General features: G+C 44.4%; 1 protein-coding gene across 2 annotated transcripts in view; it reads left to right on the top strand.

The window, feature by feature from the left end:
- MSRB3 (methionine sulfoxide reductase B3) overlaps positions 1-24,795 on the top strand; it is a 142,926-nt gene extending 118,131 nt beyond the window's left edge. For both annotated transcript variants that reach the window (XM_069974542.1, XM_069974534.1), the window contains 2 exons: positions 14,622-14,719; positions 23,551-24,795. In XM_069974542.1, coding sequence (XP_069830643.1) covers positions 14,622-14,719; positions 23,551-23,703 — 251 coding nt within the window. In that variant the 3' untranslated portion in view covers positions 23,704-24,795. The remainder of the gene's footprint in view (positions 1-14,621; positions 14,720-23,550) is intronic.
- The last annotated feature ends 335 nt before the right edge of the window (positions 24,796-25,130 follow it).

Below are 25,130 nucleotides of genomic sequence, written 5' to 3'. Positions count from 1 at the left end.
ATTAGCAGTATATACTATATACCGCTGATCACTTGTTCCAAATGGTGCCGGCACTTTTTTACCCCTGTCACCAAAGTCAAGTGCCCCGGATTACCTGTAACCACCCCAGATTACCTGTAACCACCCCAGATTGCCTGTAATTACCGCAGATTGCCTGTCACCACCCCAGATTGCGTGTCACCTCCCCAGATTGCCTGTAACCCCCCCAGATACCCCGTAACCATCCCAGACAGCCCGTAACCATCCCAGACAGCCCGTAACCATCCCAGACAGCGCGTAACCACCACAGATTGCCCGTAACCACCACAGATTGCCCGTAACCACCACAGATTGCCACAGATTGCCCGTAGCTACCCCAAATTGCCTGTAACCACCCCAGATTGCTCGCAACCACCCCAGATTGCTCGCAGCCTCCCTAGATTGCCGTCACCTCCTCAGATTGCCCGTCACCTCCTCAGATTGCCCGTCACCTCCCCAGATTGCCCATCGCCACCCCAGATTGCCCGTCGCCACCCCAGTTTGTCCGTCGTCACCCAAGTTTGCCCGTCGCCACCCCAGATAGCCAGTTAACACCACCAGATTGCCCGTCACCACCCCAGATAGCCAGTGAACACCCCCTGATAGCCAGTAAACACCCCCAGATTGCCCGTAACACCCCATATAGCCAGTAAACACCCCCAGATTGCCCGTAACCACCCCAGATTGGCACAGACTTCTTGTAACCACACCAGATTGCCTGTTGCAACCTCAGATAGCCAGTAAACACCCGGAGATTGTCCATTACCACCCCAGATAGCCAGTAAACACCCACATATTGCCTTTAACTAAAATGACACTCCCTCTCTTCTGAGCCATGCTGTGTGCCCATACAGTGGTTTATGCCCACATATGGGGTACCATTGTACTCAAGAGAATCTCTGTTACAAATGTTGGGGTGCTTTTTCTCCCCTGTTCCTAGTGAAATTGAGTAATTTTAAACTAAACAAACATATCATTGGAAAAAATCTATTTTTTCATTTTACGGTCTAGTTTTGAATACTTTTCTCCAATACCTGTGGGGTCAAAATGCTCACCACACCCCAAGATGAATTCTTTGAGGGGTGTACTTTCCTAAATGGGGTGACTTTTGGGGGGGTTCTATTTTGCAGACATTACAGGGGCACTGCGAACGCACCTGGCGCTCAGAAACTTCTTAAGAAAAATCATGCACTGAAAATGCTAATTGGCGCTCTTTCCGTTCTGAGCCCTACTGTGTGCCCATACAGTGGTTTATGCCTAAGTATGGGGTACCGTCCTACTCAGAAGGACCGGCGTTACATATATTGGGGTGATTTTTCTCCCCTGTTCCTTGTGAAATTGAAAAATTTCAAACTAAACAAACATATTATTGGAAAAATTTTATTTTTTCATTTTTACTGTCTTCTTTTGAATACTTTCCTCTAATACCTGTGGGGTCAAAATGGTCACCACACCCCAAGATATATTCTTTGAGGGGTGCACATTCCAAAATAGGGTGACTTTTGGGGGGGTTCTATTCTGCTGACACTATAGGGGCACTACAAACGCACCTGGCTCACATGGCAAAATCTGAACTGCAAATGCTAATTGGCGCTCCCTTCCCTTCTGAGCCCCGCTGTGTGCCCATACAGTGGTTTATGCCCACATTTGGGGTACCATTGTACTCAGGAGAACCTGCGTTACAAAATTTGCATTTTCTCTCTGGTTTATTATGAAAATTAGATACTTAAATCTCAACAAATATATTATTGGAAAATTTCTATTTTCCATTTTTTTTCTGGCCTAATTGTGAATACTTTCCTCCAGCCCCTGTAGGGTTAAAATGCTCATTATACCCCTATATTAATTCTTTAACCTCTTAAGGACATATGACGTACCGGTACGTCATATGTCCGCACTAGCACTTCAAAGCGGGGCCGCGCGGCGGCCCCGCTTTGAAGTGCCGCGATCCCGGGTGCCGCGAGTAGCCCGGGACTGCTGCTATTAGCGGGCACGGTCTGATCGCCGTGCCCGCTAATTAGCTAATCGGAGGCAGCTGTCAAAGTTGACAGCTGCCTCCGATTACCGGAGGCAACGTTTCCCTGGTGTCTAGTGGGGGAGATCGCTCCTCCGGGACCTTGTCCCGGAGGAGCGATCTCCGTTACTGATGCCGGCCGGGGACGCGTCCAAGATGGCGCTGCAGAGATCTCAATGAGAGATCCAAGTGTATATACTAGAAGTCCCCCAGGGGGGCTTCTAGTATATGTGTAAAAAAAAAAAAAAAAGTGTTGTTAATAGTAAAAAGCCCCCTCCCCTAATAAAAGTCTGAATCACCCCCCTTTTCCCAGGTTTTAAATAAAAGTAAACAAATAAATAAATAAATAAACATGTTTGGTATCGCCGCGTGCGTAATCGCCCGAACTATTAATTTATCCCATTCCCGATCTCGCACGGTAAACGGCGTCAGCGCAAAAAAATCCCAAAGTGCAAAATTGCGCATTTTTGGTCGCATCAAATCCAGAAAAAATGTAATATAAAGCGATCAAAAAGTCGTATATGCGCAATCAAGGTACCGATAGAAAGATCACATCATGGCGCAAAAAATGACACCTCGCACAGCCCCATAGACCAAAGGATAAAAGCGCTATAAGCCTGGGAGTGGAGCGATTTTAAGGCACGTATATTGGTTAACAACGGTTTGAATTTTTTACAGGCCATCAGATACAATATAAGTTATACATGTTATATATCGTTTTAATCGTAACGACTTGAGGAACATGCATAACAAGTCAGTTTTACCACAGGGCGAATGGCGCAAAAACACATTTCCCCCAAATAAAAGAAATGCGTTTTTTTTTTCAATTTCACCACACTTTGAATTTTTTTCTGGTTTCGCAGTGTACTTTATGCAAAAATTCAGCCTGTAATTGCAAAGTACAATTAGTGAAGCAAAAAATAAGGGGTCATGTGGGTTTCTAGGTGGAAAAATGCAAGTGCTATGACCTTTTAAACACAAGGAGGAAAAACCGAAAACGTAAAAACGAAAATGGGCCATGTCCTTAAAGGGTTAAGGTGTCTAGTTTCCAAAATGACGTCACTTATGAGGGTTTCCAGTATACAAGCCTCCTAAATCAACTTGAAAAAAGAACTGGTCACTAAAAAAAATCAGTTTTCGAAACTTTGATAGTTTGCTGATACATTTCTAAGCCCCGTAACACCCTAAAAAAGTGAAATATGTTTACGAAATGAAGCCAGAATATAGAGGACATATTGATAATGTGACTTACGAACTAATTTTTGTCATATGACTTTCTTTTTTTTAGAAGCAAAGAATTTCAAAGTTCGTAAAGTTAAAATTTTTTATGATATTTTGATGTTTTTCACAAAAAACACACAAGACAGTGACCAAATTTTGCCACTAACATAAAGTACCATATGTTACGAAAAAAAAAAATAACGGACGTCATTTTAAACGGAGCTGAAAAAAACGTTGTGTGAACATAGCCTATAGAATAACTGTTATAATTGATTACGAATATCAAAATAATGACAAACACAGCCTTTTTTTTTTTACCTGTTTCATTTTCAAAATTATGACCGTATTTTGCTTCAATTTTATAGTGTGAGAATATAGCCTAAAGCAGGAAACGGGAAATCATAAATACATTGTTTTTTTTATTAAAATATGTGTGATTTGCTGTAGGTTAAGACATTTCAGCGTTTAGTACCACAGTCCACTGATTTCCAAGTAAATTGCATTTGTTGGTTATGCAGTTTATTCAGGTGTATTATTAATTTCTGTGTTATATTGCAGCTTTTTCTGGCATGTTATTTCTGCTTTCTCAGGGCCCTATTACACAGGACGATTATTGTGCGGAAAATCGTTATATTGTTTGAATTTAAGCGATAATTGTTCCATGTCATTCAAGGCAATGATCGAAAAATCATTTGTGTGTTGTTGAGCATTGACTTAGATCTGACCCTAAAATCACTGTTAATCGCTCAATAATTGTTCGCTAGGTGCTCAGTGTAATTAAGCAGTGTTCATTCTTTAGCTGGAATAAGATGGAGTAAACGATTGTAGTAACAATAGTTAAAATGATGGAAACAACTGTCGTTCTGTGTAACATGGTGAACGATTTCATGTTAACGATAAGCAATCATTTATCATTAACCATTAAAAATCGCTTTGTCTGGTAGGACCCTTAGACTAAGTTCACTCACAGTAAAATAAAAAGAAAAAATAAATTAGGGGAAAAAACTACAGTTTTCTAATAATGTGCTACACTGCTCAAAAAAATAGGGAACACTCAAATAACACATCCTAGATCTGAATGAATAAAATATTCTCATTGAATACTTTGCTCTGTGGTGAATTTGCCAAACCTGGTGTTCTCTGGCAAATGCCAAGCGTCCTGCACGGTGTTGGGCTGTGAGCACAACCCCCATCTGTGAATGTTGGGCCCTCATAACATCTTCATAGAGTCAGTTTCCAACTATTTATGCAGACATATGCACATTTATGGCCTGCTGGAGGTCATTTTGCAGGGCTTTGGCAGTACTCCTCCTGTTCCTCCTTGCACAAAAGCAGATGTAGCAGTCCTGCTGCTGGGTTGTTGCCCTCCTACGGCCTCCTCCATATTTCCTGGTTTACTGGTCTGTCTCCTAGTAGTTCCTCCAGCCTCTGGACACTATGCTGACAGACACTGCAAACCTTCTTGCTACATCTCGCATTGATGTGCCATCCTGGATGAGCTGCACTACCTGAGCCACTTGTGTGGGTTGTAGAGTCTGTCACATGCTACCACGAGTGTGAAAGCACCACCAAGATTTAAAAGTGACCAAAACATGAGCCAGAAAGCATAGGTACTGAGAAGTGGTATGTGGTCTCCACCTGCAGAACCACTCCTTTATTGAGTGTTTTGCTAATTGCCAATAATTTCCTCCAATTTCAGTGCTACTTCCTATGGGGATTTCACAGACGTTTGATTTACTTGGAGTTATATTGTGTTGTTTAAGTGTTCCCTTTATTTTTTTGAGCAGTGTACATTTTCACCTCATGTAGAAATGTTTATTGAAGGGTATGGCATCCTTGTACAGATAATATGTATGTTTTTGTACAAAAATGCTGTATAATGTTTATCAAAAACATTACAAAGGTTTTATCAAGAAATTAACATTTATGTGTAATCTGATTTTATTAAATAATTTTTTAAACAGGAACAAAAAGAAAAGCAGTACATACAGCCGTACTCTTGTGTAGTCATGAGTATCAAGGCAGCCACCATATGCAAGTGGGAATATGCCCAACACTGAACACATATGCAAAAGAACATAAGCTACCCTTAAGCGGGCAACCTTAACATGTACTAACATCTTCCAACCCATGTGCAGCTTAGCTTCGACTGCATAGCATTGTTCAAAATAAACTGAGGATGAGGGCAAGAACAAGAGCCCATACAGTGCCAACGTACAGCTAACGTTGACACGCCACAAATTAGAAGAGAGAATTAGTAGATACAAGAGAGAAAGAAAAGAAAAATAAATAAAAGGGGAAAGTCCTCTCCGACCGGGACCGCAGATAATATCACCATAGCTTTCCAGCGCCCCCACCAAGCTCAAGGAGCAGACTATATGGAAGGCACAGAGCTCAACTGATCAAACGTGGGAAATCCGGGGAATCCCTAAACAGGATCCAACCCCCCCACACCTTGGAAAAGGCCGCATTGCGATCTTTATCCTCTGCAATCAGCTCCTCATATCTACAGATCGCATTGAGCTCCGCGATCCACTCAGCCATAGTAGGGCAGACCTGTGTCTTCCAATGTCTCGGGATGACCAACCGAGCCGCTGTCAGGAAGTGTCGCAAAACACCTTTTTTAATGGAGGCCAGGGACCCCGGGATGAGGCTCAGTAGAGCGCATTGAGGGGAGTTTACAACTCTTTTACCAGAGTATTTTTCATATAATACAAAAATCCGGTCCCAGAAAGGTTTAAGCGAGGGGCAAGCCCACCAAATGTGTAGGATGCCCCCCTCGGCAGCACCACACCTCCAACAATCCCCAGAGGCAGTAGGATACATACGGTGGACATCCGCAGGGCAGCGATACCACCGAGACAGTATCTTATAGTTCTTCTCTTTTGCGTGTGAGGCCACAGACAAACCGTGAGTGAACGTACAGATCTTCTGGACCTGCTCATCTGTAAATGACAGAGAGCAGTCAGCCTCGCATTTCTCAAAAAAAGGGGCACGCCCCGCATTACTGAGAAAATGGAGCAGTCTATAGAGCCTGGAAAGTGTCTGTGGCCCAGACGCATCCGAGAGAAACCATTTGTCAAAATCGGAGAGAGTGACATTGGGGTGGCTGCCGAAGCTACCAGAGCCCTGAAGAAGGATTGCAGTTGCCCGTACTCCAACCATGAGATCTGTACGTCAGGGAAGCTGGACCTAAGCGAGTCCATAGGAGGCAAGGCCCCCCGGGGGAACACCTGAAGGAGACGGACTCCGTCGGCGCTATCCCACGCCAAAAAGATGCGTCTGGTCAGCCCCGGCAGAAACCCAGGATTTCCAAACAGAGGGGACATCAGGCGGGGTTGAGAAGAGATTCCAAACTTCGTCACCCACTTGTCCCAAATGCAGAACACATGTGGAGCTAGGAAGGGCCAAGAGTCCGTTTCCCCTCTCTCAACCCGAGAAAGCCATGGAGCCATCAGAAGATCAGAAGGGGAGACGGACCTCTCCAGAGCCACCCACAGTTTTGCATGCGCTGCATGAGACCAATCCAGCAAGCGAGTGAGAATCGCCGCTTCATGATACAACTGGATATCAGGAACCCCCGCTCCACCCAGATGTCTTGGTTTAGATAAGAGCTTATATCGCAATCGCGGTCTCGATGCAGCCCACACAAAGCGCGTGAACGCACGTTGAAGCGTCTTAAAGAAACCAGCCGGTACATGAATAGGCACAGTCTGAAATAGATACAGAAACCTGGGGAGTATGTCCATTTTGAGCACGGCCATACGACCAAACCAGGACAGAAATTTTGTGTGGTAAGAGGTCAACTTTGCTAAAATTTTGGTCTGCAAGGGAGCATAGTTGAGCGGGAACAAAAGATGGAGCTGGGAGGGGATTTGAACACCAAGATAGGTAATATGGTCTTCCCTCCATTTGCATGAAAAGTTCTGTCTAAGCCCTTGCAATACCAGAGGAGATAGGGAAATGTTAAGAGCCTCTGTCTTGGAGAGATTCGCCTGAAAGTTACTGAGTCTACCAAATCTGTCAAATTCGGAGAGGATCGCAGGGATAGAAATATGAGGTGAGGTTACATACAGAAGCAGGTCGTCTGCATAAAGGGCCAACTTATGGTGGTCCCGCCCAATCCCAACACCCTTTACATCAGGATTACGCCGCAGGGCAACCGCCAAATGCTCCATCGTCAGAACATATAACAAGGGAGACAAGGGGCAACCCTGTCTCGTTCCATTGCGGAAAGCCTCCGACAGGATGCCATTGGCTCTGACCCTGGCCCCAGGATTTGTGTAGAGCGCCATCACTCGATCTATAAAGGCTGAACCAGCCCCGATCTGAGTCAAAGACCAACGGAGAAAACGCCAATGCACCCTGTCGAAAGCCTTCTCCGCATCGACTGAAAGAAGGCAAAGAGGTAGCTTCGATCTCTGGGCGTGGGCTATCAACGTGATGGTTCGAAGCGTGTTATCCCTAGCCTCACGACCAGAGACGAAGCCCACCTGGTCTAAGTGGATGACCTTCGGAATCACTGCACCCAGGCGGTTGGCCAGGAGCTTAGAATAAAGTTTGATGTCACAATTTAATAATGAGATTGGGCGGTAACTCCCGCACTGCAGGAGGTCTTTGTTGGGCTTGGGCAGCACCACCACATGAGCTTCAAGCGACTGCCTAGGGAATGGGCAGGAGGGCGATATACTGCCAAAGGCTTTAAGCATCAGCGGAGCCAAATGAGATCTAAAAGCCTTATAAAACGGGGCTGTGAAACCATCAGGCCCTGGACTTTTACCATTTTTAAGGGCCGATATAACCGTCTCAATCTCCATAATGGAGAAGGGCGAATCCAACAGCTCTATCCCCTCCGAATTGACTACCGGCAAAGCCGTCTCTTGAACATAGGCCTGAATCTTAGCCTCCAAGGCAGACTCCGACATATCGGAGTAGGCACCCTTGAGATTGTAAAGGTCCTTATAGAATGTTCCAAATGCGTTTGCTATTGCGCGGGGATGATGGATGAGGTCTCCATTAGGGAGTCGTAGGGCAGGGACATAAGTGGAGGCAGTTTGGGGATGTAAAAACCTAGGTAGAGCCCTGCTGCACTTGTTCGCTTGCTCGTAGAGGTAACTGCGAAACCTCTCCTGCCTCCAAACCGCTGATTGGCAGACCAGTGATCTAATACGATCCCTCAGCAAGGTGATCTGGACCCATAACTCAGGTGTCGAGGAAGATTTATGGGATCTAACTGCTGCATCCAATTCCTCGCATAGTGACTTAAGCTTAGCTCCATGTTCCCGCTTCAACCTCGCCCCCTGTTGAATAAAGACCCCTCTTACCACACATTTGAGGGCCTCCCATTGAATTGGATATGGCGTCTGGTCCGACTCATGTACGGCTGTAAAAGCAGAAATCGCCTTCTCCACTTCAGCTTTGCAAACCACATCTTTCAGGAGTGCCTCATTGAGCCGCCAAGTCCACTCTCGCGGCACCCCGCCCGGCACAGTTACAGAGAGATAGATAGGTGCGTGATCTGACCACACAGAGGTCCCTATGGAGGCAGAAGGATCAGAAAAGAGAGACATTTGAGATACAAAAAACATGTCTAGTCGGCTGTGAGTGCCATGTGCTGGGGAAAAATATGTGTAATCCCTATCTGTCGGGTGGAGGATTCTCCACACATCCACCAGCCGGTGGAGGCTAAGCGCTTTAAGCGCCTGGGTCCTGGAAGACCGAGAAACTACGGACCTACCAGTTGAAGTGTCCAAGGGGGGGTCCAGTACCATGTTAAAGTCTCCCCCTAACAGAAACACCCCTTCAATAAAATGATCTACTTCCAATAATATATCTCTCAACACTGACCCCTGATTGGAGTTAGGAAGATAAACATTGCCTACCGTGTACTTCGTGTTGGCCACCAACAATTTTAGAAAAACAAATCTGCCCTCAGGGCTCACTAGGGTGTCAAGGACCTGGTGTTGCAGCGACTTGTGCAGAGCGATGGAGACTCCCCGAGACTTGGAAGCAGGATAAGAGCTGTGTACCCAATAGGGATAGTGTGGGGAACACATGGTAGGAATATGATTTGTCTGGAAATGTGTCTCCTGAAGTAGGAGTACATGTATACGCTGGCGATGCATGGAGTATGTGATGTGCGATGCTTCGAGGGCTCATTGAGCCCTCTGGCATTCAATGAAGCCAGTCTCAGAGATACTAAAGCCATGAGGATGATCCAAAGTCCCAGACGGAGAGGAGAAAAAAACAAAAGACGTACCATAAAAATAACAAGACAAGAATAGAAGAGAAGAAGGAAAAAAACAAATAATAGAAGAGCCTACAGACAGGCCCTTACAGCTGCAAGAGAACTAACCTCTTGCAGAAAGAAACCCCGTAAATACGGGAACAACGCCTATAGCGTCCACCTAAGTAGGGATTAGTCTAGCAATAAAGAGAGTAGAGATCCTGCCCAGGGGAATGTTAATGCAAAACAAACAGACCTACACCCTTTACCTCTCAGTGAAAAAAGTATTATAGGAAAAAGAGATAAAGCACACCACGGCAGAGCCCACTCCCCCCCCCCCCCCTGAAAAAGGAACCCCCAAACAAACCAATAACCTGAGAGTCCCCCTCCCTCCCCCAGCCCATCCATGAAGGCCCCCAAAGGAAAAGCAACATGAGACCAGGCAATAATCAAAACATAGTAAGGATACATGAAATATAAACTTGAATTATGAACACCACTTCCTCCAGAACTGTACTACAGGATACTCTCTCAGTCCACAAGAGAAAGATGGTAAACCAGGCACTTATGACAAGGGTAGCAATTACAGCCTCAGCGGTCCGCACCAGCGGACGTGTTCGCCCCCGCAGGGGCTCCAGAGCTGGAACCGGAATGGCCCGGCAACAAAGGCATCAGGGACCAAGTTGGGAGCGACACTGGAGGAAGGTCCAATGCAGAAAGGAAATCTGGGAGGCCCTCCGGTTCTCGGAGCTCATAGCGACGACCATTCCTCCTCACAATTAGATGGAAAGGAAAGGCCCACGCATATGGGATCTCCTTCTCTCGCAAGAGGTCTAGTAGCGGCTTCAGCGCCTTCCGTTGCAGCAACGCGTTGCGGGAGAGATCTTGAAGCAATGTGAGGGAGATGTTTTCATAAACAACAGTATCCTGATTGCGAACAGTGCGCATTATGTCCTCCTTAACCTTGTAGTGGTGGAGCCTGCAGATGACGTCCCGCGGCCTAGCAGGATCTTGGCTAACTGGCCCCAATGTTCTATGCACCCGATCTATTTCCAGGGCATCAGAGATGGGGTGCTGCAGGATGGTGCTAAAGATATCTTGGAGAGTAAGCACCAGGTCAGACGCTTTCACTGCCTCAGGCAACCCCCGCACCCGGATATTGTTGCGCCTGCTGCGGTTCTCCGCGTCATCCTGCATGCGGTACAGTTGTTGAATATGTTTGTCGTGCACATCGCACCGTGTTTGTACTTCAGAGACCTGGGCAGAGAGAGAGAGAGTCCTGGGCAGAAGCTATGTCATTCACCTTAGCGTCCAGCTCCTGTACAGAGGCTTTAACTGCAGAAATCTCTTGTTTATAAGCTGCTTCCAATCTCTCAACAAACTTTTCCATCTCGTGCCGAGTGGGCAATTGTTTAACATGATCTTTCCAGTCCCATTCCCCAGAATCAGGAGCAGAAACTGCAGTGTCAACAGTCCCTGAGGAGGATATAGCAAATGGGGCAGCAACTGGGTTCAGGGAGGGACCACTAGGGGGAGTATGTTTAGAGCCCCTTATTAGGCATTTTCAGGGAGTCTATGGCACCCCCAATCCGGGACCGCGCAGGAGAAGGGAGAGAGGGCCAGTCCTCAGTAGCCAGCAGGTTGCCCAGCAGATTGTCAGTGCACGGGGGCGCTAGGAGAGGATCGCTGTGGGGAGGATGGGAGGCGGGCCCTGTGCAGCAAGATGGCGCCGGCTCTCTCACAGCGCCAAGAAGAGGAGCCACACGTGCTTCCCGAGGAGGAGGAAGGGAGTCCCCCGAGGAGTGCGGAGGAGCCGAGGAGCTGAGCGGGACCACCGGGGGGACCAGGGACACCGTGGCTGACTCACCCTCAGTCTCTACAGCCAGGAACCCTCACACAGCTGGGAAGGAAGATGGCGGCGGGCCGTCGGCCGCAAGCAGGAGCGGAGACCTCCGGAGACCGCCGCACGGCTGCAGGGGTGATATCTGCGGTCCGGGAGCGGAGGAAGCAGCCGACTGAGCAGGTACCCGGGTCCTCAGGGAGTCCACACGTCCGTCTCTGTCGTCCAAGGGCTGGCCAGAAGATGGCTGCCGTATAGCAGAGAGAGTCCTGCTGGGTGTCGGGCAAGAAAAGAACCCGTCTAGGTTGCCCTGTCGGCTCCCAGAACACAGTACTCGGGTCTGCTGGGTGGTCCCCTTCGATTTAGTGCGCATAGGCAAAGGCAGGTGAGAGGAGGGTGAGAAGCAAGTGAAAGTCCCCTGAGGCAGGAGCTCCAAAGATGTGCGTCTTCACACAGCCATTGCCAGGACACGCCCCCCAAGAAATTAACATTTAAATTCCAGTACTAAGATTACAATGTACCCAAAATAGCACAATTGAGTTTCAGGCACAGAAAACATGACTGGGGGGGGGGGGCATAGCGGGAAGAGATGATGAGAATGTGGGGGAAAATATGGTGGAAAATTGAGAGACTGTTAGGCATCACAGCGAGCACTAAGTACACCCCCTTTTGGGGGAATTTACATCTGGCACATTTACATAATATAGGGGAACAGGCGTTTTGGTATAATCACGGGATCACTCATGTGAAACACCTTTTTAGGTCATATAAAGTCATTTGATGAGATGAGTTTGGAATTTTCTTTACAAAAGTCACATTAGTTAAGATATACACAGTTGATTCATGCCACAAATACCACTGAGGGTGGGAATTGGGTAACTATTCAGAGGTTTAGTCTTATAGAGGTGGTGGATGAGATACAGGGAGATAGGAAAGGGGAACTGAAGAAGCTATACACAATTTTTATAGAAAATTTGTACACAGAATGGTTTATGAATTATAGGAAAAGGATGGATTGGAAAGAAGATTTGGGAGATGTCTCAGAAAAGGAAAGGGATAACATGTGGTAAAGATTAGGGCTGAGTGAATAGTGAAATATTCGAATATTCGATGTTCGTACGAATATCTCCCGAATATTCGAATATTCAATTGAATATTCGATCCCATTAAAGTCAATGGGAACAAGTATTCGATTATTGAAAAACATCTATTCGACCACTTGGAGGTAAAAAACGGAAGCTGCGGGATTTGAACGCTTATCGAATTTTTATCGCACATTCGGCGAACTATTCGATAATATTCAATAGATCGAATACATTACTATTTGATCGAATATCTATTCGATCGAACAGTATTCGCTCATCACTAGTGAAGATAAAGCAGATTTTATTCATATTCTGTGGCAGTTATTCAGAGATTTTGCAAGGATGTCATGGAGAGGATTGGGGAGAAAATGAAAGTTGTTGTTCCGTACTGCGCAAAACATCTAATTTTAAGCTGGTCGATTGGTATTGAAGCACATCAAGTTTTTATTTTTAAGGCTCTAATACTAGCCAGAATAATGATTCTTAGATCATGGATTGACTCGTCCCCTCCATCAGGTGGTAACTGGCATAATCTTTTGGGGGTCTAAGAAAGATGGTACGAGAAAGCATATGGTATGGAGTAAATGGCTTGGTTTATAGAGTTTTTTTTTTTTGCTCTTCAGCCCACCGGGTGGGTAGGGGTTTTATATTGTTTATATTGTATAATGTATAATATATGTATGGAAGCTTTTATAGTGGGGAAACCACTCTGTACTGGAGGGTTTCATGTACAGTATTGTTTCTTTTTGTGGGAATATTTGTATGTTAAAAATGAAAATAAATATCATTAAAAAAAAAACCTTCACGAGGACTTAACTGTACATCCTCGCGCGGGTGGCGGCGATCCTGCTATGAACCGACGCGGTCCCAGGTGCTGCATGTAGCCCGGGACCGCGGCTATTAGCGGGCATGGTCCGATCGCCGTGCCCGCTAATTAAGTCTTTAGATGCAGCTGTCAAAGTTGACAGCTGCATCTGAAAACCTCATTGCAGCTTTTTCCTAGTGTCTAGTGGGGAGATCGCTCCCCCGTGACATTGTCACGGAGGAGTGATCTCCGTGTCTGGTGTCGGCTGGGGTCTGCGCTGTAATGGCGCTGATCCCGGCTCGGCATTCTATTGCTTTTGGCTGCAGCAGCCAAAAACAATAGGACATTGATCTTATCGATCTATGCTGTATACCTATACAGCATAGATCTCTATGAGAGATCAGTTTGCTTACACTAGAAGTCCCCCAAGTGTCTAATAAAAAGTGTTGTTATTAATAAAAAGCCCCCTCCCCTAATAAAAGTTTTAATCACCCCCCTTTTCCCATGTTATAAATAAAAATAAATAAATAAACATGTTTGGTATTGGCGCATGCGAAATCGCCCCAAATATTAATTTATCACATTCCAGATCTTGTACGGTAAACGGCGTAAGCGCAAAAAAATCCCAAAGTGCAAAATTGCGCATTTTTGGTTGCATCAAATCCAAAAAAAATTGTAATAAAAAGCAATCAAAAAGTCGCATATGTGCAATCAAGGTACCGACAGAAAGAACACATCATGGTGCAAAAAATGACACCTGACACAGCCCCATAGACCAAAGGATAAAAGCGCTATAAGCCTGGGAATGGAGCGATTTTAAGGAACATACATTTGTTAACAATGGTTTGAATTTTTTACAAGCCATCTCACACAGGAAAAGTTATACATGTTACATATAGTTATAATTATAACGACTTGAGGAACATATATAACAAGTCAGTTTTTCCATAGGACACACGGTGTACAAATGAAGCCCCCCCCCCCCAAAGAAAAAGAATTGTTTTTTTTTTTTCTATTTTATCGGGCATATAATTTTTTTTCTAGTTTCGCAGCATATTTTATGCAAAAATTCAGCCTGTCACTGCAAAGTGCAAAAAATAAAAAAAAAATTTGTAGGTGTAAAAATGCAACTGCTATGGCCTTTTAAGCACAAGGAGGAAAAAACGAAAACGCAAAAAACGAAAATTAGCCTGGTCCTAAAGGGGTTAAAGCTACATCTTTCAAGAATTGTAGAAAGTAACTGTTACCCTTCATGTGCCCTCTTTCTAGCCTACTCTACTTTCTACAGTTATTATTACTAAGCTACAGTATATGTTATAGTACTAAGCAACCAGTATTTATATAAAACAAAGAAAAGAAAATATAATTGTATATGTTGATTATATTTATTGTATGTTTCTGTTTGTGTGCAGGGTGGCCTTCATTTTTTGATGTTGTCAACCCAGAAGCAATAACGCTTACTGATGATTTTTCATATGGGATGCACAGAATAGAAGCAAGTTGTAGTCAGGTTGGTATCTTTTGGTACTGTAAAACCATGAAACATTATATTTATATTTACATTATATTGAACTTGGATTATTTTTATTCTTTTGATTCTGGAGATTTATGAGTTTAAAGATTTATGATTATAGAGTAAATCACAAATTGGACCCAAATGTTGCCACCTACTGTATCATGTTCTCATTGTACTGTCATTGGAAGCAGCTTTCAAAATCCATTATATCCCAGTGGAAGTTTTTGTCTTGCTTCTATGTGTACGCATTCTTGAGATTATTGATGTAGACCTTGGGGAATAAATGCTAAAAAAAAAAAATCATGGGAAATTCCTTGACTGCAGGATCTTCTTCATCTGTGATTTCATGAACAGCTGCCCTAATTTTATGTTTATAGATTAAAGTGACTCTGTACCCACAATCTAACCCCCCCTCCCCCCAAACGGCTTTTAGGCTGGGTTCACACACAGTATATTTCAGGCAGTATTTGGTCCCCATGTCAGGTCCTCATAGCAACCAAAACCAGGAGTGGATTAAAAGCACAGAAAGGATCTGTTCTCATAATGTTGAAATTGAGTGGATGACTGCCATATAACGGTAAATAACGGCCATTATTTCAATACAACAGCCGTTTTTTTAAGATAACAGCAAATATTTGCCATTAAATGACGGCCATCCACTCAATTACAACATTTTGTGAACAGAGCCTTTCTGTGCTTTCAATCCACTCCTGGTTTTGGTTGCTATGAGGACCTGACATGAGCACCAAATATTGCCTGAAATATACTGTGTGTGAACCTAGCCTTACCGTCAGATAGCTGATTTTATCCCAAGATCTGTCCTGGGGTCTATTAAGCAGGTGATGCAGTTATTCTCCTAAAAAACAACTTTTAAACTTGCAGCCCTGTGTCAAATTGGTGTGGCCTAAAGTACCCATGCCCTAGGATTTTGACACCCCTCTGTCCCTCCTCACCGCCCTCTTCATCATTAGGATTGCCCTTAGAACAATTTCTCCTATTCATCACCTGTCTGAACACTGCACAGGTGCCTTAATGATCCAGCCCATGTGCAGTGTTCAGACAAGTGATAAATAGGAGAAATTGTTCTAAAGGTAATCCTAATGATGAAGAGGGCGGGGAGGAGGGACGGAGGGGTGTCCTAATCCTAGGGCATGGGTACTTTAGGCCACACCAATTTGACACAGGGCTGCAAGTTTAAAAGGTTTTTTTACGACAATAACTGCACCGCCTGCCAAATGGACCGCAGGACAGATCTTAAATTAAAAGCAGCTATCTGAAAGTATATGCGGTTTGGGTGGGGAGTTAGATTGAGGTTACAGAGTCACTTTGAGGGTGCGTTTGCACAGAGAGATTTATCTGACAAATTTTTTAAGCCAAAGCCAGGAATTGATTTGAAAAGAATATGAATCTTTCCTTTATGACCTGTTTGTTCCTCGCTCTGGCTTCAAAAATCTGTCAGATAAATCTCATTGTTTAAACGCACCACGTTTCCACTTCAGGAATATATTGGGGGAATGCAACCATCTCATTTAATAGACGCCCGCTAATAGAGAACATGAACTTTATTAGCGTATGTCTTTAATGAGACGGATGCGTTCTCTCAATATTTTCCCGAAGTGGGAACATAGCCAACAGGGGTATTTCCCTCAACTAACATAACTGTTATGTTCCCATAGCTGAGGATGAAGCATGAGGATTTTCTTACCTTCATCCTCATCATCATTTTGACTTGACTTTAAAGCGTAACTGTCATGTTTTTTTTTTTATTGCAGAAATCAGTAGTATAAGTGATTTTAAGAAACTCTGTAATAGGTTTCATCAGCCAAAAAAGCCTCCTTCTGTACTCAAGAAGCATTCTCCCAGCCTCCCCCCCCCCCTTTACTTCTTATCTGTGCATTATCAGGCAAACACGTCTTCATTACAGAGAAGCCATTGAAGACGGGCTCTGCTCTCTCCATTGTAAGCCTATGAAGGGGGGAGGGGCTGAGGGAGATGAGGGAGCAGGAAGAGGTGACATGAAGGTCAGCTGTTTCTAGACTCTCTGGGCAGCTAAAACGCTAAATTCAGGTGTCAGAAAGGTCAGTGCTTATCTATGAACTTACTGAGAGAAGATTGCAGGGTGTTGTGCTTTGCAGGGCTACTCCGTGCTCAGTCACTTCTAACAGCCCCTCCCCTCTCCATAGCCACATAATGGACACAGAAATCCTGCTTCATCTGATGTGAGGGGGGAGGCTGGGAGATTGCTTTTTTAGTACAGAAGGAAACTCTTTTAGTACATAAAACCTATTACAGAGTTTCTTAAAAAACCTTGTTCTATAGATATTGTTATAGTTATTGTTGTCAGAAAAATTACCCTGAAATGACAGTTACACTTTAAGCAATATGTATATTAGTTAGTTCAGTGCACTGGGGTCAGAACTACTGTCCTCAGTGCACCAATCCATCCTGCTGGTCCGCTTCTCCTCATAAATAAGGAGCTCTGCAGTTACATCACTTATCACTGAAGAATGCTGGATGAATATTCATGAGGAGATTCGAGCCAGCAGGGCAGCTCAGTCCATTTAGGTTGTCCCGTCCCCAGTGCAGCAAATTGCCTAATTTACATATTGATTAGAATCAAGATTTTGCAGATTTAGCAACAATGGCACTGAGGATAAAGGTAAAAAATTGCCTTCATCAACAGCATTTCGTGCACTGTTGAAATATAACAGGAGGTTAAGGGGTACTGTAGCCAAATTTAAAAATCCAGGGCAGGCAGGGGGTGGTGGGGACATAATAAAGAAGTCATACTTACCTATCCCTTATGCCCCTGCAGCCATAGCGTTACCAGCTCACTGTCAGTGCCTGCTTTTCTGTTTCTCTCTTGTGTTGTCACAACCACGGCAGGAACTACTCACTTAGCCAGTCAGCGACTACAGAGATGTCCCACCTTAGTCATTGACTGGCTGAGTGGGCATTTCTGATCCGTGTCATGGCATCACAGGACCAAGAGTTACAGGAGACCGATGAGTAACTTTGTGCTGTGGAAGCCTGGGAACGGGTAAGTATGACTTCTTTATTATGTTCCCATCACCCCCTGCCCACCCTGGATGTTAACATTTGACAGGAGTGCCCTTTTAGAGTCTAACCTACTGCATCATAAAAAATAAATGCCGAAATTTTGTAGCCTTTATTGTGGCCTCTAGGCCTAAAACTAAGCTGAAACTTCCTGTGTTATATAGATTATTTCCCAGCAGTGCCCTTCTTATAAACACAGAGCTACAGTAAAAGGTGACAACAGTATATACAGTACATACAGTAGAAATACACACAATACTTAGACCCCTTCTCTGTAGAATGACCCCTATAAAGGTCACCAAGCACACCCAGAAGCCTTTCTCATTCATCTGAATAGGATAGGTCCATCCTATAAAGCAGGGATGGGGAACCTTTGGCCCTCCAGCTGTTGCAAAACTACAATTCCTATCATGCCTGGACAGCCAAAGCTTTAGCTTTGGCTGTCCAGGCATGATGGGAAATGTAGTTTTGCAACAGCTGGAGGGCCGAAGGTTCCTCATCTGAGCTATAAAGCAGATTACTAAATGCTTTTAAAATAGCTGTTAAAAATTTGAATCAGAATATAGAAACAGATTAGAAAGAAGAACATGCCCCAGTATCTGGCTCTGATCAGAAAAAAAAAATCTAGATGATATATTACATTTAAAGGGGCTATCCAGCACTACAAAAACATGGCCACTTTTCCCCCTACTGTTGTCTCCAGTTCAGGTGCAGTTTGCAATTAAGCTCCATTTACTTTAATGAAACTGAGTTTCAAAACCCCACCCAATCTGGAGACAACAGTAGGGGGAAAGTGGCCATGTTTTTGTAGCGCTGGATAACCCCTTAAGTCCTATAAGTTGAAAGGTCGGGCCCTGAAAAGTGCTGAAAGCTGCTTTTTCGTAGACTCTATAGAACACAATTAGATTTAGCTTTTTATACCTTTTATACCTAGCTTTTTTTTTCATAGTGTGTGGCAAATTTCAACAAATTTTCTCTTAGGGAATGCTCACACACATACATTACATTATATGTATTAGAACAAAAGGGGTAAAGGGGGCTTTCTGGTGCAGTATTATTGAGTCCTTAATGAGTAGATGTGTCACAGTGTCACAGCTTTATGTACACTCACCTTGACGGATTGTGCAAACCCTTTGAAGGCACAATAAATGGCTGCTTGCCAGGGACCACCACAGTTCAAACCACAATGCAAGACAATGAACACAGTAAACCAGCCTGGATCCCTCTTGGCATCAAAGCGCAGGTGACCCAATTCTGATATGCACTACACAGAGGCATAGTAATCATATCATCAGAGTGCCACCAAGATACGGAACAATTCCTGGATTCTTTTATATAACCGCAAGGCGTTTTGGCTCCGCAGTGACCTGAAGCCTTTCTCAAGTTAAAACATCATACACACTTAGCCCCTTTAAATATCCATATCTATCAGTGCAATCAGAATCTACATAATCTTTATACCCACATAGCCCTTGGAAACTTCATGGTATTGTAAACTTCTCCCATATATATTGTAAACATTTCACATTTACTTACATAATAAATATCATTCTGTTCAAAACGACTCAAAACCTCATCCAGGTCTCTGAACCTAAAAAAACCCCTTGCTATAACGGCTGAAAATTGCAGCTACAATAGTGGGAGTCTGATAGGGTATAGTTTTGTTTAGTTGCAGTTGCTATTACAATGAAAAAAGTTGAAAAAATCAAAGTGCAAGAATAGTGAAAATAAATTAGCCAAGGTGTAAGTGATTACACGGGAAATAGGACACAAAGTTCCTTGGACTCAGTAGGGTGGAAAAAAGACATTTGACAGTGGAACCAGCAGCAGTAATAGCACTGTATTGGACCCAGTGTGGAGGAGGGGGAGGAGGAGGCAGTAGCACTTGCAAACAGCCCAGTATGGTTGAAAAGAGACTATTGGAGGAGGCAGCATGACTTGATTGCACCCAGCCCAGTATGATTGGGAACAGACTGTTTGAGGAGGAGGAGGAGGCAGTACCTGATTGCACCCAGCCCAGTATGATTGGGAACAGACTGTTTGAGGAGGAGGAGGAGGCAGTACCTTATTGCACCCAGCCCAGTATGATTGGGAACAGACTGTTTGAGGAGGAGAAGGAGGCAGTACCTGATTGCACCCAGGCCAGTATTATTGCGAACAGAGTATTCATGGAGGAGGATGGTCAGCCTGGAGTGGTGGCCTGGGATTCCTCGCTGTTGATGTTGGTTACCGCACTTTCCAGAATACGGACGAGTGGGATGATGTCCTTGATGCCTGCCCACAGAGTCGTGTCCTCAAAATGGATCAACAATCGGCACATGTTCGAAACCCGTGCACTATGAGGTTTATCACATGTGCCATAGAAGGTGTATGACTGAACCCTCCCTGCTGCACTGCAGAGACAATGTCCCACCGTTAGTTGACCTGGGGTCAGCCATTCATATATCTCCTTCGCCTCCCTGATGGTCCGGAGAAGCTCCTGCCCACTGTGGCTTCGTTCACCCAGGCTCACAAAATTAGGGCCAGCTTGAGAGCGCCGGGCATGACATCGTTGGTAAGACACCGGGGCAGGTTGGACTGCAGTCAAAGCGGTAGATGGTTGCAAGCTGGTGGAGGCAGAACTTTTGCAGAACTGGCCCCCTAAAAACACCGGGGAGGTGACAGTGGCAAGAATGGGCTAACTTTCTGGTGGTCTTCTGGGGGAATATTGTCCCAATGTACTGCCCTTGCCCATAATTAAAGGACCAGACATCAGCACTGGGGTGCACGGTCTTGGACACCAAGATACCCAATGAGTCGCCAACATTTTTCCACACAACTGTGCAGTGATGGGACAGCTGATGGGACTTTTTTTTGGATTTTTTTCTGTTTCTGCGACAGTGATGGGACTTTTTTTTGGACTTTTTGTGTTTCTCAGACAGTGATGGGACTCTTTTTTTTTTTTAACTTTTTGTTGCGGCTAAACGGGGTTCTTCTATTTTTTGAACCTGATTGTAAAGATATGAACTAATTTTCCCTTAATAAATTCAATAAGCTTGAACACTGAAGTTGCTTTCATATGTCTTGGTTAATACTCACAGACAGCTGTCACATTACATTTTTGATTAGGCAGCACCCAGGTATATCTGAGGAGACTAATTTAAGGTCTCACCCTAACAGGGGTGACGTCACACATCTTGATATTCACAGAAAACCAGGATACAAGTGATTCTAGGAGTAATAATCCCTTGTATCCTGGTCTATTCTGTGACAAAAGTACAATTTTGCGTTGCCGTTGTTATTTTTACCAGATTCGTAAAAACTTTCTCAAAGTTTGGTTTGGTCCCAAAGTTCGTAACGCAACTGGTTCGTAATGGTTCGTTTCGCTCTTCCCTACGCTGGTAAAATGAAAGTTGAGCTTCTGATTGGTTTCTATGGGCAACAAAAAAATCTTACTATAAGAAAGCTTGATAAATCCTCTGCCCCCGTAAAGCAGTCCTGTCACATGGTTTCAGATGATTAAACTAAGTGCATGGTTGTATAGAGCTTCTCAGTCTGATTTCAAGTATTCATTGCTTTATGGAGTGAGCCCTCTAGTGCTGAGTGCTCTATTTTTAATAATATAGAAATGAGCTTTAAAAGCCCAGGCGTTCCCCCTGGATGCAAAATCCCAGCTATGTATATCCCATTGCTTGCCTGCAACATGCTCTGCACATGCATGGTTTCCCCCAGAATCCTCAATGATTGGTCTTCGTTTGTCTTTTGACAGTTCAGACAAGCCCTAGGAGAAGCTTAGATAACTGTGCATGCGCTGAGCATGGTTTGCAGAGCACTCATGCAGGAGTTCATCATGCCTAGTGGATGTCATTCAAGCATCTGGAGGCAAATGGAATCGAGCAGAGGGGTGTTGCAAACCAGGATTTACATAGTGTCCAGCGGAAAAAACCACTAGGCTTTATGTTGCTCATTTTCATATTAAGGCTATGTTCACACTACGTAAAAGTACGGCCGTTGTTGCCTATGGCAACAACGGCCGTACTTTTGTCGCGGTGGAACAATGCCTTACTTTTAATGGGATCCCGGCCAAAGCGTATACACATCGTACACGCTCTGGCCGGGATCCCATACGGGGCCACAAATAACTGACAAGTAAGTTTTTAGTGAATTCCAGCCGCAGAAAGCCCTGTCAGTTCACACAGTGAAGCGAGCGGCTCCGGCCGCTTGCTTAACTGTGCGCTATGGGAAGCTCTGATGCAGGCGCGCGCTGATGCACCCGCATCAGAGCTCTGTGGCCGGAAAGATCATCCGGCCGGGGTCACGGAACGGCCGGTCTCTTATGTAGTGTGAACATAGCCTAAAGGGGTATTTCACTTAAACATAACTTTTTATATGTTGCTGCCCATGGTGAAACTAACAATATATTCTATACTTAATATCTATTCAGTCTCCTTCCACCAGTTCTGAGCTGCTGCTTTCTGCTGAAAACATTGTGTGTGAGCCTTTCTCTCTGTCTCCCCTCCTCCCCCCTTCCTTCTGAGACAGCTGATGTAAACAAGTCCCTGACTGGCTTTATCTCCAACATTATAGCTTCTTTGTAATGCTGGGAGGGTTAAAGGGGTAGTGCGGCGGTAAACAATTATCCACAGAATAACACACATTACAAAGTTATGCAACTTTGTAATGTATGTTATGTCTGTGAATGGCCCCCTTCCCCGTGTCCCACCACCCCCACCCGTGTACCCGGAAGTGTGGTGCGCTATACATACCTGTCACGTGCCGACTCGTCTCCGATCTTCAGTCTGCGATGTCGTCTTCGGATGGCCAGGCCGAATCCCTCCGGGCGTCCTGAGTGCCGGCCGCCCTCTTCAGCGTCATCAGATGCTCAGCCGCGATTGGCTGAGCACAGTTTGGCTCAGCCAATCGCGGCTGAGCAGCTGATGACGCGGCCGCGTCATCGGCTGCTCAGCCGCGATTGGCTGAGCACAGTTATGCTCAGCCAATCGCGGCTGAGCAGCCGATGACGCGGCAGAGGGCGGCCGGCACTCAGGACGCTCGGAGGGATTCGGCCGAAGACGACATCGCTGACTGAAGATCGGAGACTAGTCGGCACGTGACAGGTATGTATAGCGCACCACACTTCCGGGTACACGGGTGGGGGTGGTGGGACACGGGGAAGGGGGCCATTCACAGACATAACATACATTACAAAGTTGTATAACTTGGTAATGTGTGTTATTCTGTGAATAATTGTTTACCGCCGCACTATCCCTTTAATCACAGTGAGTTCATTAGCAACTTGACCTCGTAACTTGACCTCCCAGCATAATAAAGAAACTACAATGTTGCAGATAAAGCCAGGGACTTGGTTACATCAGCTGCCTCAGAAGGGAGGGGGAGGCGGGGGAGACAGAGAGAAATGCTAACACACAGATTGTTGTGTCTTTAGCAGAAAGCAGCAGCTGAGAACTGGGAGAAGGAGACTAAGTGGATAATAACAAGTAGTGTTATGAATTGTTAGTCTCACCATGGGCAGCAATCTTTGAGTGGAATACTGCTTAAATAAAAAAAAGCCTATTTTGGTGCTGGAGGGCTCAATCTGTAAAAGCAAGGTGTGCACCACAAATCCACAGCCATTTACAGTACATTACACATGGATGGGTTTTTTTAGACCTTCACCATATGTAGCAATACAAAATTGTGCATAAACTAATATTACATATTTTACTTTTTGTTTAGTTTAGATGTTCATTCATTATTAACAATTATTGTTTTCTGTTTTCTCATTTTAGTGTGGTGCTCATCTCGGTCATGTTTTTGATGATGGTCCACGTCCAACTGGTAAAAGATACTGTATAAATTCTGCGTCCCTGAACTTCATACCAGATGAGTCAGGTGGTGCTGAAGCAAGTTCCTTAGCTCCACCTGGAAAGACTGAACTTTAGAAACAGAGTAAAATCTAAACAAAGTGTTTAACAGCCATTCTCTGGACTATGCATTTTCTGAATTGTTTTCCAGAATATATTACTCACTGTAAATTCACCATTTCCATATTGTATAGCTGCAATCATGTTTACACTCTTCCAAAGAAATGTCATACAACATTTATTTATTTTTAAGATTGCTACTGATATATACACAACTTTCTGAAGTAAATGTAACATATAAGGCCATGTTCACACGTCGTAAGAGACCGGCCGGTCTCTGAAATATCATCCCGGCCGGTACTGCAGATGATCTTTATGGCCGCAGAGTTCTGATGCGGGCGCATCCGTGAGCGCCTGCATCAGAACTCCCCACAGCACACTATGAACCTTGTAGCCGCAGCCACTCGCTCCACAGTGTGCACTGACATGGTTTTCTATGGCCGCCATTCAATGAATAGCGCCCGCAGAAAACTGACATGTCAGTTGTTTGCGGCGCCGCAAGGGATCCCGGCCGGAGCGTATACCATGTGTATACGCTTCGGCCGGGATGCCATAGACAACAATGCAACGTATACTCTCGTAATAATCACGGCCGTTGTACAACAGCCGTGATTTGACGAAAATATATGTTGTGTGAACATAGCGTAACATTTATAAATGACTATTCTGTAAAGTAACAGTACTAAAACAACAACACTCTTCATCTCTGTCCCTCCGAACAAAAAATGTGTATTGTTTCTATGCTCTGTTTATCCTCTCTTCCTATGTGAACAATATTATTGGGCAATTTTGGTGTATTACACACCTTCACGGTACATAATGGATACACTATAGTAAGGAGTGAATGTGGAGACCAATAATATAGTTGAAGGAAGAAAATATAAGCATAACGTTGGCAAGATTAAACCGTCAATATTAAATGTTTCTATGGAGTTTTTAATAAAATAAATAAACGCTGCAAGATTACGGAGGTTCTTAACAGATTTTGTGGGATATCAACAAAGTATTGTCTTCACATTATAGAATTTGTATATACTTTCTGTTTACAAGAATGAATATATAAAGTGCCCAATGAAATTTTCTGTGTATGAATAAACTTATCATACATGTGTTCCGTTTTATTTCTTATGCAAATACAATAATATTTTATTTTATGATAAAATCCCCTGTCATATTTTCTGCATTAATCAGTAGTACTAATGAAACATGAAATATTCCTTCTTTTCCTTTCTACAGCCTGTAGTTTCCCCTTCCTTTTTGGAAACTTGCAATAATATAGTTAATATTAAACAGGCGGGGATATTGCAGCTCTCTCTATTTTCCTTTATATCTCTCATCAGATATGTGAACAGCAGGAAACTGCACCAAAGGGAGGATAAACTTTATACCATATTGTGCCTGCACAGAAAGCATGCAAAATGTATATATTTATAGGAGCTATTCAA

The sequence above is a fragment of the Dendropsophus ebraccatus genome, chromosome 1 (assembly GCF_027789765.1).
Source record: "Dendropsophus ebraccatus isolate aDenEbr1 chromosome 1, aDenEbr1.pat, whole genome shotgun sequence".
Classification (NCBI taxonomy): Eukaryota; Metazoa; Chordata; class Amphibia; order Anura; family Hylidae; genus Dendropsophus; species Dendropsophus ebraccatus.
This window is presented reverse-complemented; position numbering and strand designations above follow the sequence as displayed.